The sequence below is a fragment of the Armigeres subalbatus genome, unplaced genomic scaffold, assembly GCF_024139115.2.
Source record: "Armigeres subalbatus isolate Guangzhou_Male unplaced genomic scaffold, GZ_Asu_2 Contig1259, whole genome shotgun sequence".
In the NCBI taxonomy this organism is placed as follows: domain Eukaryota; kingdom Metazoa; phylum Arthropoda; class Insecta; order Diptera; family Culicidae; genus Armigeres; species Armigeres subalbatus.
Genome location: NW_026942022.1, coordinates 193,474 through 212,055, shown reverse-complemented (window position 1 = coordinate 212,055; position 18,582 = coordinate 193,474). Strand labels below are relative to the sequence as shown.

Here is an 18,582-nt window from a genome sequence, read left to right as displayed (position 1 = left end):
ATGTGGAACACTATTGATGTTGACATTTCGTTATCGGTTATATGAGTGCAAAGTCGTTATTATGTGTGAGCATTATCAGTATAATCAAAAGCTGTGTACAATTCAAGCCACATTTATACGTACAACAGCAAAGGTACTCAAATCGTATCAATGTAATATATATCGTATACCTATTTTATGTTTATAATTGTCAAAATTCTACTGCTTTTCAAGAGTTACTGAGTAGTGTAAGGGTAGAGTATCTGCCTTTAGATCTAGTGGTCAAATGTTCGAGACAGTGTTGTTTACATTTATTTTTTACTATTTTTACTGGATCGTAATAATGCTTACAGAAACTCGTGAAACTCGTTATTCAGTTTGTATATGGCCTCCACTTTAGTAGGTATATGGCGATTCTGTGCATTATATACAAATAAATTCCCTCGTATATGATCACTTATAATAATGGATATACATATCAAAATGTTGACTGGTATGGTCTTTCGTATCTGCTATTCAACATCGCTTTGGAAGAAGTAATACGAAGAGCAGGGATTAACACGAGTGGTACAATTTTCAATAAGTCCGTCCAGCTATTTGGCTTCGCCGACGACATAGATATTATGGCACGTAACTTTTAGAAGATGGAGGAAGCCTACATCAGACTGAAGAGGGAAGCCAAGCGGATCGGACTAATCATCAACACGTCGAAGACGAAGTGACGAAATCGAGGTGGTAGAAGAATTTGTATAGGGTATCTGTTCCATTATTAATAACATTCTCCTATATCGATATGTGCGCACGCCGGCTGAAAACAAAATCACAAAAATGAGAAATAAAACAATTTGCACACCAATTCTTTGTTTTCGACAGATTGAGACCGCTTGAAGAGTCCTTCGTCGGCGAATACCAAGCAGGTTTTCGTGAGGGCCGAACAACGACGGATCAAATGTTTACCCTGAGATAAATCCTTGATACATTCCGGGAGTACAACTTGCAGACACATCATCTGTTTATTGATTTCAAGGCGGCGTACGATTCAGTGAAACGGAATGAATTATGGCAAGTTATGCTTGAACATGGTTTTCCGGCGAAACTGATACGGCTGATTCGTACAACGTTGGACGGATCGAAATCAAGTGTAAGGGTTGCGGATGAAATATCGACGTCATTTGTTACCTTAGATGGATTAAAGCAGGGTGATGCACTCTCGAATCTACTGTTCAAAATAGCGCTCGAGGGAGCAATTAGGAGAGCTGGTGTGCAAAGAAGCGGTACCATTATCACAAGATCGCATATGCTCCTAGGATTTGCGAACGTTATCGATATTATCGGGATTGATCGCCGTGCCGTGGAAGAGGCTTTTGTGCCTTTTAAGAGGGAGACAGCGAGGATTGAACTCACGGTCAATTCCAGCAAAACGAAGTATATGGTCGCTGGTAATCAACGTGGGTTCATTAGTGGTGGTGGTAGCAAAATGGTGCTGGATGGTGATTAGTGACGTGCGATAATGATGTTACCCGCGAGGTGAAAAGGCGTATTGCAGCTGCAAATAGGGCTTATTACGGACTTCGTAACCAGCTTAAGTCCCGTAGTCTGCAAACGAAAACAAAACTCGCGCTGTATACTACTCTGATTCTTCCGGTGGCTTTATACGGCCATGAAACATGGACGTTAAATGAGGCTGATCGAAGAGCTTTCAGAGTGTTTGAGCGTAAGGTGCTGCGGACAATACTCGGCGGTAAACAGGAGAACGGTATATGGCGGCGCCGCATGAATCACGAATTGTACCAGGTGTATAAAGGACTGGATATTATTAAGCTTATACAACACGGCAGACTACGGTGGGCTGGTCACGTTGTTCGTATGCCAGAAGAACATCAAGCGAAGATAATATTTAGTAGAGAACCCGGAAGAGGCCGCAGGCTTCGTGGAAGGCCGCGTACACGATGGCTTTTTGCAGTTGAAGAGGACCAGAGGGCGCTCACTGTTCAGGTCGACTGGAAGCGATTGGCCCAGGATCGAGTCCAGTGGAGAAGGATACTCCATTCGGCGTAGGTTCATCGAAGAGCTGTAGCCCATCAAGTATCAAGTATCTTTGTTTTCGAATGGTATTGATTTGGGTACATGGTAAGAATTCAAGGAGCAGTTCCCCTACTTGGGCTCACTGGTGACTGCCTAAAATGACTAGTGGCTGGAAATCGTACGTACTTTGGATTCCGCAAGACGCTCCGACCGAATAGAGTTCGCCGCCGTACCAAACTGACAATCTACAAAACGCTCATTAGACCGGTAGTGCTCCTGGACGATGCTCGTGGAGAACCAACGCGTACCATCTATGGTGGGGTGCAGATGGCGGACGGTACGTGGATGAGGCGAATAAACCACGAGTTGCATGAGCTGCTGGGAGAACCATCCATCGTTCACATCGCGAAAATCGGACGACTGCGGTGGCCTAGTTAAACCCTATTAAAAATTAGACTAATCGCACTTTGCGTTCCGGAGGTTAACAACATAGTTTTTTTTGCCACGGGTCCCCCCTTAAAATATTATATATGGGCAAAAAAATCCGAGGGGGTGAGACATAATTGAATCATTTGTTTGAGAAACTGCATAAGTCCATTTTACACTATTTCGAGAAAACAACAAAAAACTGTTAAGAAAATTATTTTGAGCTTTTTAGTGGCATGTCGTCACTTGACGTACTTGACACTGAAGACGGCCTTACTGTTGAAGTCGAAATACGTATCTGTCAAGATACAATTAAGTGGTGGAATTCAATGGGATTGTACAAACTCGTCTTATGACAAGTGAACAAAAAACTGTTTTTGCACCGAATCTTTCGATTTCTTCAATACAGATCAATAGTTTTTAACTGTACACCGTGGGGCACTTTCAAAGCAAAAAATGAAAGCAGTACTCCACAATTGCTCTTCAAAGTACGTGGACATATGTGGTTTCTCGAACAAACGAACTTTTGTTCATATATTCCTGAACAAAAAATTTTTTGTTTGTTTTTTTTTGCCAGAATACGTATTTGTGGACGAGGATTTAGAATATATAAAAATCTCATTTTGGCCAAAATTATTACATATGCAGTTTCTCAAACAAACGGTTCAATTGTTTTTAAATATTTGTATCGGCCTAAGCCATTCACTATACTTGATATGCGTAGCACACTAAAATTTTGTGTTAAAACACAAGGTGGCCGTATTGCCCCATATGGCCATCTTGTCCCACATTACCCATGGGGAATACACTGGTTGGGGTTAATAACATAGAGAACCGCAGAAGCAATTTTCCTGTATGGTATATTACCTCCATTATTCATGTTTGAAGCACTTCTCTTTAACCAGGGGGAGAAGGCCCTACCCCAGCATGTGCGACATCTGGATTTGGTTCTAAAATGTAAACAACAGTGTTAATTCTCTACCAATTTTTCGTTATGGCGAGGCAATTTTTATGCACACTTTTGTTTTCGATATCTTATCAAAATCAAACACTCAATCATGCAGCAATGTAACGATGCAGGTAGTATGTTTGAGATACCTGCTTGGTTGAGGGACTCGAAAAATAATGTATTTGCAGTAACTAACCGAATATAAATATGTTCGCATTAACGATTGCGCCCTAATACCGATTCTAAGCTTCGATGCAGAGTACACGAGCTTTGTTCGCCAGTGACACACGTATTGAGATTCTCACGTCTGAATTAGGGATCCTACATTCAATTCCAAACTATCTAACTGATATAGAAAAATCGAACTGATTTTTGGGCATCGATTTTTTTCATTCATGGCACCCAAGGAGGGCACTATAATTTTTGCTTGAGTTCTGCGATTCAGAACTGTTATGAAAGAAATTACCTAATTGTAAATAACTTTTCAATAAAATCGCAGATACCCGGAAGTTTTAAAATTTGAAATGTTGAATTCCTTCAATTCCATCAAAGTAACCCATTATATTTGAGAGAAAAAAACAAATGGCCTTTTTGATATCATGAGCTTTGTTTATACATAGGTACCTCTTCTTTTGCAAAAGTAAACCGTAGGTGATTGAATTGTCTCCAATCTCCTACATGCTATGTTTGGAACATACAGTGTCGGACAAAACTATAAGACCAGAGGCCGATTTCTTATACAAAATGATCAACTTTGGAGGGCAACTTTGTATCTCGTCTTGTAGTTGGCCAATCGAGCTGAAATTTTGGCTGCCCGAATTTGCCTCAGCCGAGTATACAGATTTTTCGGACCACAGACATCGAACTTACAGACCTCTGAAAGGTTAAAAAATAGGACCACCACTTTTGGTTAATTTTTCAGGGTCATAACGTGAGAATTGAGCCATGACCACCGGCCCAATGATAATTATTTACCAATATCTTTTGACATAGTGAATAAGTTTATTGTCTTGTTTCTTAGTTTTAGAGATCCTGGAGGTGGTCCTATTTTTTGTCCTTTCAGAGGTCTGTAAGTTCGAAGTCCGTGGTCCGAAAAATGTGTATCCTCGGCTGAGGCAAATTCAGGTAAATTCCCCCGGGCAGCCAAAATTTCAGCTCGATTGGCCAACTACAAGCCAACCTCCAAAGTTGGTCATTTTTGTGAATCTAGTGCTCACAATTTTGTATGTCTCTGGTGTTTTAGTTTTGTCCGACACTGTATGGCAAGCGTTTTCTTTTTCTTCTATGTACCTAATAAACATGGTAAAAATAATGAATTCATGCATGCCTATAAATTTACTGTTTATAATAACTGCTTACTATCGTGAATCGCAAAACAGTCCCATCTGTATGTAGATGCCATTACAGATGGGGCTGACTTGCGATTCAAGGCAGTACAGTTCATATTGAAACGCAGTATTTTTTTCACGACTCAGCAAAGATAAGGAGTGAGTGCTAGCAATGGACCCCTTAACGACGGAAACTTACTTTAATCGCTTCGCTAGAGTAAGACTCATGACAAATTGCCATTCTGCAGCACTTGATAACAAGCAACAGGTATCAGCATCACGTTTCGTACATAACACATGGTAAAATATTCATTTTTACTACACAGGATTTTGTTTTTACACGATTTTTTTTCGCTCGTATTTTTGATCGTGTGACTTCAATTTACCACAGAACTCTTCGCAACATGTTTCAAAAAAATCCAGAATAAATCAAAGAAAAATCACATGATAATGAATATGCGTTAAACATTTAGGATTAGTGGAAAATTGATAAAATGTAAATCGTGTAAAAACAGAATCCAGTGTACTAAAATATGTATTTTAAAATTATGTAACCAGGTTGCCTATTATTGCCACCCCCGGGTCCATAATACGCAACATCGAGTTTGTTTACATACGTATTATGGTCCCCCATTTGATTTACATGTTCCATTTCCACATGTTCATGTTGCCTATTATGGACCCCCCATCTGTGCTAGTAATGGACCCTCTAGCGCGTTTACATTCATAAATTAGTGATAATATAACTAAATTTCAGTCTCCCAGTGCAAAACAATTGTATGGAACTACTACCCTGATAAGTGAAGCATCTTTATCCTATGGAAGTTTGCCGGAAATTGTAGATTCAAGCGTAAACTCTTGGTTTTTGTTCAGGGGGTCCATTATACGCACGGGGTCCATTACTAGCACTCACTCCATACTGAAGATTAGCACTCAGAACAATTATGTAATAGGGTTAGTGCACCGGTTTTAGCCAACTTAGTGCCTAGTTTGGCCAACTCTGAAAAATACATATTTTTCCAAAATAATCGAACAGTTGAAAGCAGCGTTGAAGCATGAGGGATATATCTCTTGTTGGAACTAATAAAACCCTTGCAAATTGCTTTACTTTTGGAGTTATTCGCAAAATTGACCAAATTAGGAACATGGCCAAAACCGATACAGTTCCCCTATTTATTATTCTACTCATTCACTGCCGGTACTTTCATTTCAGTCCCATATTGGTTTTTCGATGATGGAGTCTCAAAACGTATTTCCCATGCAAAACTTTAAAAAAATGCAATAAATTCAGACATTCTGCGATCTGGTTGAAATTTAGCAGTCTTTCCTCATTTAATGAGTTAATGCAAAACGATTCAAATCAATGGAATTTTGAGCAATCCACTTATCTAAATTCTTAATGGGACTGGTATGCGGGTACATTCAATATGAGATAAGGTTGGTTTGGTATTTTTTCACATTCCTCCCGAACAAAGTCTCATTTTTTATCATGTTATGTGGAAGTATGATAAAATTAAATGCTATTCACGGACCGTGAATCACGGTATTAACTCAAAAGTGACGAAACCCGAAATGGGACTGATATGCGAGTAGCGGCAGTTCAATAGCTGTAAAAAACATAATACAACTCTCGTTCAAAAGGAATGTACCGAAGGTCGGGTTTCTTTTAACTCAAACAGCTTTTTTTTCTAGATCAACGTAATATGTATGTGTCTAGCATGGTTGAGCATGGTCTAACTTTTTGTTTAACCATCAACCACATTAATTTTTGAAAAAACTGTATCCTAAAACGGTGGTTTGCGTTGAACTTGACTATGTTAGGAATCTTAACATAGTCAAGTTCAACGCAAACCACCGTTATTACACTATTTATTTACTCTACTTTCGCATACGCTCTCAAATTATGTCAAGAGTTAACGGGTAGAGTGCTTTTTGTTCGGCGTGCTCACCATCAACAAGGTCACATGCGTATTGCACAATGGGTAGGCAATCGATTTGAAATTGTCACAAACGTTCAGTCTGCTCTCGCGCGCCCCATCGTCAAGTGATCACTTTCTTCAAAATGGCTACAACAATGGCCAGCGGCGTTCCAACGGAGGAATACTGCCGTTGTTGTCTGACAGAAGTGTCTGATCTACTATTCGATGTGTTTGCCATTCTAGAGGAATCCAAGGGTCCGATCTGCGAGTTAATTGCCACGATTTGCGGAATCACCGTAAGAAGAAAATGACAACGGTTTGCAAAATAATAACAACCATCATTTTTCTGCTCTTAGATTACGGAAAACGACGAGACGTCGAAAAACATTTGCGGCGACTGTTTGAGAGATTTGGTCAACACGTTCCGATTCCGTGAGCGCTGTCTTCGTGCTAATCAGATCGTACAACCAAAACCAGTTCAGGACGCCGTGGTACCTCAAGTAGAAAAATGTGATCCGGAATTGACTGAGGAGAATCTGGCTAACGCTGAGAAGGCAACTGTTTCGAAGGAAGATAAGGAAACGCAAACAGACAAAGTTGTCAACGTGCAGCAGAACAAACCGAAGAAAAGTTTCAAGTACTACAAGTACCGTAGTACATTCGCTAACAAACATAAGCCGTCGGGTAATTTTCGTATTCACAAATGTCCGTTTCAGTGCAACATCTGCTGGAGAAGATTTAAACAACCGCAGGATCTGCTGATGCACAGAGGCTCTTCCCATCTCGCAGGCGACCATTTCGGCAAAATCACCTTGAACCTGAACCATCGGGGACAGTGGTTCTAATCCAATCCGTCGGAATGAGCTGTACATTGGCTTCAAAATGTTTTAATACTTGACTTAACAGAACTGATTTTAAAAATACATAAATAAATATTGATGATGAACTTTTAAACACATTTTTTTTTTCACATGACTTGAAGAAACGGAATGTCCTAAACTGTAACGAATAGATTTCGTCTAGCGATTTTTCTTTCACATCATCTTCACTAATTCACCATTCAAGCGATTGGCATGTAGCGTTTTGTCTGTTGTCAAGAATCAAGGTAAGTTGGAAGTTTTGTCTCCACAAAAACGCGCTTGTGTGGAAGTAGAACTATCACGCTCGATCGTACTGCAACTAGGGATGTCAAATATTTGCACTGAATGATGCTCCATATATTTCAATAAAGAATATAAATTTTGTTTGCACTGAATTCTCCAGAAAAAATCAATAGTTCATTATGTTTTTTTTTCAGTTTATGAACTCAAATTAAAAAAGAAGGAAAAAAGTATGCCCTTTTTGTTATGATACAGGATAATAAAAAAAAAATTAAAAAAATCATTAGTTTAATTCTTGGTTTGTGAGAATGGCCGTTTTCGGAAAACTATTGCAAAAGTCAATTTTGAAAATTCTTTTGTGAAATCGAATGATCTGTTATGTCATAAAATATGTTGAATCATTTTCAGTAACCCTACCTGCAAGTATAAAAACCAACCGGTGGCGGTATGTCGAACAAAGAACCGCGAAGAATCGAAACCGTGATATTTTTCTCCGTTGAGTTTCAACCATTGTCACCTACCGCTCGCTTCGAAAGGTATGTTCCACGGAAGATCGAGAAATATACACCAGTTCCGGAGTCGACGATTTATCATTCGACTAATGAAACAATGAATTATGAATGGGATTTTTTCACATCTGGGGGTCTTCGATGAAAGTGGATTTGTTTTACAATGAGTATACAACTTCGATCCATCATGATTAACTGCATACTTTTATCAAACAAATGATCACACCTAGGCTCGAATTCTGGAACGTGAAAATGCAACGACAACAAAACCAACAACTGCCAATAAATATTTATGATGAAGCAAAGCAATACCGACGCAAGACACCCACGCGACAGGCCATGTGTAGATGCAAATGGGCTTCGATCCATTCCCATATCTATCGAAGACGTACGCCCGCTTGCGGAGGAGTTTCTAAAACGACGACCGTCGTCGCCAAAGTGCAGATAGCCTATGCCGAGACAGCTAGCGTGGCAACTATTCAAATCAGTCCATAATTTATCACTAATTCAAGTCGATTAAGGACGCTGAAGTAACCTTTTCTGTTTCACGCCTGCTTTTACATATTCCAGAGCATCTTGCTTGGGAAAAGGACGTATTTTCCAAATTAAAAAAAAAACGAAAATATTATTCTGACAAATAAAACTTATAACAATATATGTAAAACATTTTAGTTTCAAATGAAAATTGCAATTCATTTAATTATTTAATTAATAATAAATCCTTTACACAACAAAACATAAAACAAAAGAGCTCTTTTAGTGTAAATAAGCTCCCTTGATCATCAAACAAATTCAACAGATTGAAATAGCTGCTTCAAGAAATAAGGTGAAACAGCTAACACAGCCAGACCTGCTGTGTACCGGTTGCTGTCACGCGTGGGTGGTGCAGGTGGGTAGAGCCATTGCCTCATACGTATATGCTGAACCGCAGCGAGAGTGCTTATTTGCTTATTCGACTGAAGATGTGGCATTGAATCATTGACTAAGCTCGGTGCAATTTCGAGATTTACGTGCTTTTAACATGAACTAGGGTACTCAGTTTAGGTCATTTAAAGTTGCTGGAACTAGCTAGTGATCAAATACAACCCACCAATGTCAGTGTGCCAGACTCAAGAAGTAGGAAAATAACCCTTCGAGTAAATGACCATACGGCGACAACAAACAACTTTTAGTTCAATTTTGCCTAGTTTCAAGAGTTATGTGGACTGCTATTGAACAACCATCTGCGGTGGTCACACAAATGATAATCTCAGCTCAGCTCAGTTACCTTGCTGGTCGATAGTTATTTGATGGTGAAATACGACAGCCTATAGCCTCATTGAAGATTGGCGCAGTCGGCACAGTGCTTCAACCTACGCAAATATGTCGAAGCGTGATTACAGTACAAACGACAATGTTCTGAAACCAAACTACTTCAACCTAGTTTAAAGCATAATTATGTCAGCTTAAACAAGCTAATTTAAATTATCATCACTTAATTGATCCTGTTCACGCTACATCTGTTTCAACCTGTGAGGTTCCACACGAAGCAATATAATGCAAGCCTCTGTAATTCAATCGAAATGGCCCATCTTTGAGTTTCTTTGCTTCTCCATCGGCGCATCGGCGGTCCCGATCAACGCATCAGGTCTTACACTGAATGAGATTTACTCCAAGCGCGACCGAGTAGGTATCTTCCGCATGCGGCACGAAGGAAGCACTCGTAAAAGCGATATGAATCTGTACGGAAATGGGCACTTTTTTGTTTGGGCAGCCGTTGTCGTCCAAGTGCAGTGGAAAGCCCTCTGATGAAATCTAGACAAAAGTTTGATAATTTTTCATGGAGGTTATCTAACATTACATAAAAATCTGAACATAATAAGTTTGGGGTTAATCTTAAAAATAAAAACCATGGCAAGTTATTTGATCACATCGGAAAAGATTACAGTCCGAATTAATATTTCTACGGCTCATTAAAAAGAAAATTAATCGAACTTTGGACTACAGTCATTTGGCAAAACATATGTTTTACTTGGAATGAGCTGATTGACTGCCGATAGTTGCTACTCCATTATTCTTTATTCTTTATTTAGTATTTTCTTCATCGGACTGTACAGCTTGAATGAAGTCTGATGGAGAAAAGCCATGTTGAGCGACTTCCCATGAAGCTAACTCAATAGGGCATAAAAACTCCACATCTTTTCAACATCATTACAAGACATTCACTTATCATAATAAGATATTCATCCTAGGAAGTCCATGTAGTCATCTGTCGTTTGATTCTTTGCAGTTCTCGTCTCGTCCCGTCATTGAAGAAGTCCGTAGCAATTGAGAAAAAAACAAAGGTAGAAAAATTCTCCACTATTGAGGTGTATGGACATTCACTCACCTTCTGGTCTATGTCGACTGACTTGAAGTCTATGTTTGAAGATTGCAGCAGATGTGTTGAAGTCGAAACGCTCGTAAAATTCGTTTAAGCTCCTTGACATAAACCTAATTGGGTCATGTAATCCATATTCGGTGTTCCTGGCATTAAGTCTTAGAAACTCTCGTTGTCGAAGGACCCGCTCCAGAACATATAGGCCCAGCTGAGACAACATGGTCGGCGAATCGATCTCTCCTAACAGTATTTTTGCAACAGCTTGTGAGCATTTCCTTCTTTGCTCAAGGGTTTCGATTCCAAGAAGTCTACAGCGATCTTCATATCGTGGTAAATTTAAAGGATCACGCCAGGGAAGACCACGTAAAGCAAATCTGACGAATTTGTGTTGAATTGCTTCGATCCTAGCGATCCAAGTAGCTGGATTATGACCAGATAAGCTGTTCTTGCACAAAGAACCAACAGATGTTGGCTTGGGACTAGCACTCATCTTCAATGTACTGGTGATCTCATTTGTTAGTTCACACTGGCGCCTGCCACGTCAGATTGCAAGTCAATGTAGAGAAGGGGATTAAGTGATGATGCAATCCCTAGCCCACTACAAGCCAAATATACCTCTGCACCACGAGTTCATGCGGAATGTTATTGGAATTTTCGGGCAAGGCTGACGGGCAAAGGTTCGTCTTGGTTAGCGAGTTGCCAACGTGATAGGAGTAAGCAATTGATGGAATTGAAATTTGATATAGGAAACGAGCTTTTCCATTCATTTCCAAATTCTAGCAGTTACTGCCATCAACTGGCTAAGTATCGCAGCACTGGTGAGACGGCATACTGAAAAACAACAAACAATCCCGAAAAATGTAATCGAAAATACAGGATTGATCAATCGGCAAAGGACACAGACACGAAAACTGATTGGCAACTCGATACTTGGAACGTTAGGACCCTGTTGGCACCTGAACGAGTTGCTTTTCTTACTCGAGAGCTGCAAAATGTGAAGGTGGAGGTTGCAGTACCTAAGGAGACATGATAGCGAGCAACAGGAGAACGGGAATTCCGCATCGCGGACCCAATTGCGTATACGTCTTTCAAGTATCACTCCTACTACAGTGATGATGAAAATGCGGAGTTATCGTAGTGGTAAACAGCAGCGTTGTATCTGTGTGGCCCAATTCCGCCGAACGAGCTATCCGTTGGTGTGATCGCTGGTGTGCTGTCTTATTGAGTGTGTAACTCCATTCGTTGCCCGACGAGGAAGGAGGCAAAGTCATGCCCTGCATTTCCCTAGTCAATGTCGTCAACCGAACCGTTATACGAATGGTATTTGCATATCTTACTATGTCTGAAACTTTATTATGCATATGTACAACATGTGATAGATTTAGTTCGGAAAAGGTATAGGAGGGTAACCGCCCTTTCGGTGGGGTTTGAACCCACGACCCCAGTTCGCATGACAGGTGCTTTCCCTACTAAGCTACGAAGGACCTCCGTCGTCCACCGCAGCTTATGATGAAACCAAATTCCCAGCACCAGGTACCAGCCGATCTCTCGCAATACATTTTCAGAACTAACTCTCTCAAATGTATTTTTGTACACATGTCAACCAAGTAGGATGAGTATTTAGTATTGTCCGGCTCCTACACACTTGCTTAATCAGCAACGGCTCTCAATGAAGTAGGGTTGTGTGAGGTTGTGCCAGTTTGGTCGTCAGATCCCAACCCGACCACACAAGCGAAGAGAGATCGCCACTCGAGTTCAGCACATTCAAAGTTAATTGCCTATATGCCGGGTATTAAGCCACCCGGTGTGGAAATTAATTACTATGTCTGAAACTTGATTTGCATATCTGTCACCAATGCGCGCTGAAAGTGGATTATCCATTTTCTAATATATCTCACCCTCACCTTCCCCTTCTTCTCTCACCAAAAAAGAGAAAAAAAAACATTGACTTGGGATTTTCATAAACAACTATTTATATCTCATTTTTTTATTTACAGCCAAGTCTAATTTTACAATCCAATATCCGTACTCTATTCCCATTTTCAAATACATCTTTATTCAAATTTGAATCGTTGCGTTCTGCTGGTCCACCGCATGAACGTTTCTTTTACACGACCAATCCACCTCTCTTCTACACAACCTTTACCGTCGAAAGCTGCAACAATCCAATACTCTTCAAGAGCACCTTCGACAACACAAGCGGAAAACCGCTGAGAAAACAAATCATTTATTCCGAAAACAAATCATGTTAACTCGAAACCGATAAGAACAACAAATCATTCAATCGGGTACCTTCGACATAACAAGTGAAAACCGATAAGAATACGAATCATTTGCTTCGGCACTACTCCAGAGTTCTTTCGACATCTTAGCTCGATTAAGTCAAACCGATGAGAAAACAAATCACTTATTACGTCATAAGCCAAAACTGATGGGCAAGTTATGCAATCCGGCATTCTACCACAGCAGCTTTGACATCACATATCGAAACCGATGAGAAATCAAATCTTTATGCTGGCGCTTGACTTTTTAAGTCAAAACAGTTGAGAAACAACACATCTTTCAATCCACAACTTTCCCAGAGCGCCTTCGACATCACAAACCAAAACCGATGAGCGAATCATTCAATCCGACGCTCTTCCAGAGCGTCTTTGACATCCCAAGTCGAAACCGATGAGCAAATCATTCAATCCGACGCCCTTCAGAGCGTCTTCGACATCACAAATCGAAACCGATGGAAAAATCATTCAATCACAAGCTGAAATCGATGAGCAATTCATTCAATCCGACGCTCTTCGAGAGCGTCTTCGACATTACAAGTCGAAACCGATGACCAAATAATGTAATCCGACGCTCTTTCAGAACATCTTCGACATCACAAGTCGAAACCGATGACCAAATCATTTAATCCGACGCTCTTCCAGAGCGTCTTCGACATCACAAGTCGAAACCGTTGACCAAAACATTCAATCCGACGCTCTTCGAGAGCGTCTTCGACATTACAAGTCGACACCGATGACCAAATCATTTAATCCGACGCTTATCCAGAGCGTCTTCGACGTTACAAGCAGCGATGCCAGATCTACGGAAATTTCCGTAGATCTGCGGAATTGAGTGCTTTCTACGGATTTACGGATCCGTAGATAAAAACTACGGAAATTTGAAAATTTCTGCGGAAATCTACGGATTTTTTTTTACTAGAACACTTTTAGTTTCAATTTATCTGGTTACAAATTTAGTTCAAGTTGAGTAAACAATATATATAAGTTCCTGATATATGGGTTTCTATTTAGAGGGAAATACCGTTACAAATATTTATTGAAAGTTATGTCCTATTGGTCTCCGAAAGGTCAAGGGGAGGGAATAATAATTATTTTTAAAATGAAAAATCAAAAACTCATTGGATTTCGAGTTGGATTTATTAAAGTATGTTTCGAAAATTCTAAAAAAAATGGAAATTTTATTATTGCTTCCTCAATTTAATAATTTCAGACAAATATAATTCGAGGGGGACATGTTTTTTTTTTAATAATTGTATAGGCTTTATACAATTTTTATTATGAATATATAACTCACAGACGAAAAAATAGGCTACACCAAGCTATACGCATAAAAATCTTAAAGTGGATTCATCCGTAGATGGCGCATTCATACAACAATTCAAAAACATTCCAATCTCTTTGATTTATGAGATTACTTCTGCATAAGGTTTACCGCATTCATGATAGAATTAGTGGCGAAAACATTAGAATTAATAGTTCCAGATTTTTTTTTATATAGTATTCGATTTGAAAAAGCGATCCGTTGATAATTTTCGTTACGATTTGAATCGAATAAATTTCTGTCTTGCTTCCATTTGAAGAAAAAGGAAAGAAAATCAGCATTGAAGAGATCAATTTCCACGCTGATACTCATTCCTCCTCCCTTTTAATTATGAAAGCAATCTTGAAAAACAAATAAATGGTCGATCATTGACTGAGATTACCACTGCCTAAGGTCCAGTAATGAATCACATTGAAAATATTTCTTGTGTATGATGCACGAAGCTTGTTGCAAATAATTCAGTGAAATTGAACATCCTATATAAATTATTGAATAATACTCTTGCTTTTGTGTTATAATCCAGAAGCTAAGTAAGAACAGCCATGTGTGCAATCTTTGTGGAATTTAGGATTCAATTTTGACCAGTTGGAAGTCAGTAAAGGAAGGTGCCACTGATTGAAAGCGAAAAAGAGGCACATCTGGTCTTTCGAACCGTATAGTTCTGAAAGCCTCTTTAATAAAGAAGAAAAAAGAAGAAAAAAAAAACATATAGTTTCCCAATAGTCTGGTCCGAAGGAGATATTTAGAGTGCGTATTTTTTTTTTGTCTTTATTATGGAGACTTTCAGCCCGAGGCTGGCTCGTCTCCGATACACGTAATTAATTTCAAGGCTCAAGGGAACCCTGGATTCTTGACTGCACAATTCATAACACAGCTCAAACATTTATTAAACATTTTATTACATATACATCATTGCTTGAAAAATTATACTAGCGGAGTTCAACTGGGACACAATGATGCACGCGACCCACTAAACTGAATATTTTCCCTGAAAATTGTTTGTTTACGCCAAAATAGTTCTTAAAAATAATTGTTATAAATCCTGAATTCTGGACGAAATTCTCATTTGACATTTCACATTTTTGACAAATAAAAACCCTCCAGGGATTCAAAGTTTCCTAAGGAATGGTTTTAGAAACTCCTTTGGAAATTCCTTCAGCGATTCTCTCAGAAATTCCTTTAGGAATACTTGAAAATCCACTCAAGTTCTCCTTCGGAAAATCCTTCAATATTTCTTTTGTTAATTCCTCCAAAAATACTTTCGGGGGCTCCTCCAGGAGTTCCAAATAATTTTCAAAAAAATCCGCATCATTGCACATTCTTCCAGGGATACCTTCGGAAAAGTCCTTGTAAATTTCTTCAGCAGTTTCTACGCGAAATCCTCTGAAAATTATTCTTAAGACTTTTGAATGTCGAACATTCTTTTACAAAACTTTGGAATTTACATTTGTAATTCGTTCGGCTACTTCGTCCTAAAATTTTCTAGATGAAAGTCCAAATGAACTACTGGATAAATTTCTAAATAAATAAAATAGTGAAGCGATTTCCCAAAAAGTTAATAAAATAATTTCTGAATAATTTCCTGTTGAAATTTCTGAAAATATTAATAAGGAATTTTTGGAGGAATTTCTTTAATAATCCTTATGAGAATTTCTGAACTAGTTTCCGGAAGAATTCTTTACAGAACTAACCAATATTGACTTTATAAATTTCCGAAGGAATTTGTGAAATTCGGAAGTTAGTTAAATTCGAAAGCAACTCTATTAGGAGGTTTCGAAGAAGTATCTGAATATTTGCGAAGGATTTGGAATTTAAAAATGAATTTCTGGAATAGTTTTTGATGGAATATCTAGAGGATTTCTGAAGGAATTTCAAAAAGACGAATGTTTTGAATTACTTACCAAATTAATTCATGGATAATTGTTCCCATAGAATTGTTTAAAGTATTTACAAAAAATGTCAAGCAGACTTTCCATAGAATTTTGGATACATTTATGAAATACTAATTCATCCAGGAGTTGCTCCAGAAATTCCTTGAAATTTAATAAATAGAAGTTTGTAATCTCGATATTTTGAGGATTTTATTGGTTTGCTATCTTAATTTCAATGTCAAAATAGGGTTTTGTTTTACTCACTTTATAGTTCAAACTGCTGACGCCAAATTACAAATTAACTAATTACGTCAAAATTGTTGGCAAACCAACATTACCACATCTATGACACCGCCAGCGCTACAGCTTAATAATTTGAAATGTTTTGAAAAATAAGAAGTCCATAATAGTAAACTGATTTTATGTTGAAATTTTTAACAGAGTTGAATAAATAAATTGCGAAACGGTAGTATCAGCATTGGAAACAGTTACTGACAAAAATATGTATAGCAACTGCCATTGCGGCGAGTGTGGAAGTGCGTGTATAGGTCACTATGCCTAGAATCTATTTCTTCTTGGTTTTTCATGAAAGTACGGATATAACAAGACCAGTAGCTATAAATTTTGATGGTTAGTGGTCTTGTTGTTACCTAATTTGTATGCAGTGAGAAAAGTTAGATATCAGTCGTGTAATGTTCTGTATACTAGGAGAGTGGAGAAGCGCCGAAATAGGGCAAGGCAATAATTTTGAGCGAATCTACGGAATTGATGTTGAAGCAATCTGGCATCGCTGGTTACAAGTCCAAACCGATAACCAAATCATTTGATCCGACGCTCGACATCACAACGAAATGTAAGAAACAAAATGTCCCAATCACGCCCAAAGAATACTTACAAAATAATAATTTCCAACCAGGAACAACCTGGCAGGATCGCCAAATGTGTGGCCCAATTCCGCCGAACGAGCTATCCGTTGGTGTGATCGCTGGTGTGCTGTCTTATGAGCGTGTAACTCCGTTCGTTGCCCGACGAGGAAGGAAGCAAAGTCATGGCCTGCTATTCACTAGTCAATGTTGGCAACCGAACCGTTAGAGTAAAATCAGCAGTGATTCAAATCGTTCGGGGCTGTCAGTTTGAATATGAATCTGAAACATTAATTTTCCCAGCAGCTGTTCTAGATTCAGTTATTATACCAGTCAACTGTTAAAAAAATAAAACTGGTATAACGCTCCGTTCTATTTTCTGCAGATTTGAACCACGATTGAATCACGAGATTCAAATATTTTTCAATTGGGTTGTTTAGCAAAGAAAAATATGAGGTTTTTTATAGTTTAACGTAAATAGCATGCTTTGCTGATCTCCAACATATTTTTATTTTGTTTGTAAACCTTTTATTTACATTTTTATACAGCAAACAATAAGCCATTTCAATCGATAGAATGACACTAAGATTCATAGAATGACAGTTGGCCCATGCAGCATAAGAACAAATTTTTAGTCCCATATAAATTTAAAATGCAAATTAAAAATAGTTCCGGGTTTCCAAAAATTCTGAAAAATTGGGGTTAGGCTTAGTTTTTTATGCAGATTCAGAATATGTAAAAACATATATACCCCTAAACAACCCAATTGTTTTGGTGTATGGATGCGTCATTTTATCTACGGATCAATCCACTTTGCAATTCCGGCGCCTGTCTTGGCAGTAACATAATGATTTCAATTCATTAAAAATTTGAAATACATGAATGGAATACTGCTGGGGGAATCAGCGAGTTTGTTCTATTTTGCTCCAGATTCAAACTAGAATAGTGGTCGAAAATTTGGAATGAGACTGAATCACTCCTGATTTCATTCTTATATGAATGGTCTTTGCATAGCTGTCATCAATGCACGCTGGAGGTGGATTATCCATTTTCTAATCTATTTCATCCTCACAGTATCCAGTCCCAGCAAAGACAGCGATCAGCATACGGTGCCGTAGTAGATTCAGCGAGTCCGACAAACTTGCGTTGTTTAACTTGAAACCGAGCAGTCCAAATAGCTTGATACGAATTCCAGACAGCAAAAGCAAATTGAAATTGAGAGTTGAGACCGTACCAATGAGCAGTTTAAGGCTTTAAAGCATGAAGAATAGCGGAATTCATTTGAAATCTTTAAAACGAAACCTAACTGGCAATTCACTTTGTCAATCGTAGTTGAACAATGACGAGTGACAGTTTTTCTGTTATCCAACATGACGCAAAGATCTTTGAAAGAATCAACACGTTCGAAATCTTTGGCAGATCGACGAAAGCTTAAAAGGCATGAGCCAGCCGAAAGCTGCAAGTCTTTAAAATAAAGGTAAAAAAAGAAAGCTTATTATGTAGTACTTCGAAACGTCCAAGACCATCATATTACGCTCACATCAAATTTTTTAATGAATCCAATAGCTTCTGAAATTTTTAGTAGTTCACCAGAATTCAAATAACGAAGTATATTTTTAGATCGTCCGGAACCATCTGCAGCGCAGATCTC

The 18,582-nt window shown here is 38.6% G+C and overlaps 2 protein-coding genes across 4 annotated transcripts in view; one reads left to right on the top strand and one right to left on the bottom strand.

The window, feature by feature from the left end:
* LOC134202548 (uncharacterized) overlaps positions 1-18,582 on the bottom strand; it is a 120,706-nt gene that overhangs the window by 53,444 nt on the left and 48,680 nt on the right. The window lies entirely within an intron of this gene.
* On the top strand, positions 6,756-7,558 carry LOC134202544 (uncharacterized). Its single transcript, XM_062677551.1, has 2 exons — positions 6,756-6,922; positions 6,983-7,558. Exons 1-2 carry the CDS (start codon positions 6,770-6,772, stop codon positions 7,469-7,471), a joined length of 642 nt encoding a protein of 213 aa, XP_062533535.1. The 5' UTR covers positions 6,756-6,769; the 3' UTR covers positions 7,472-7,558.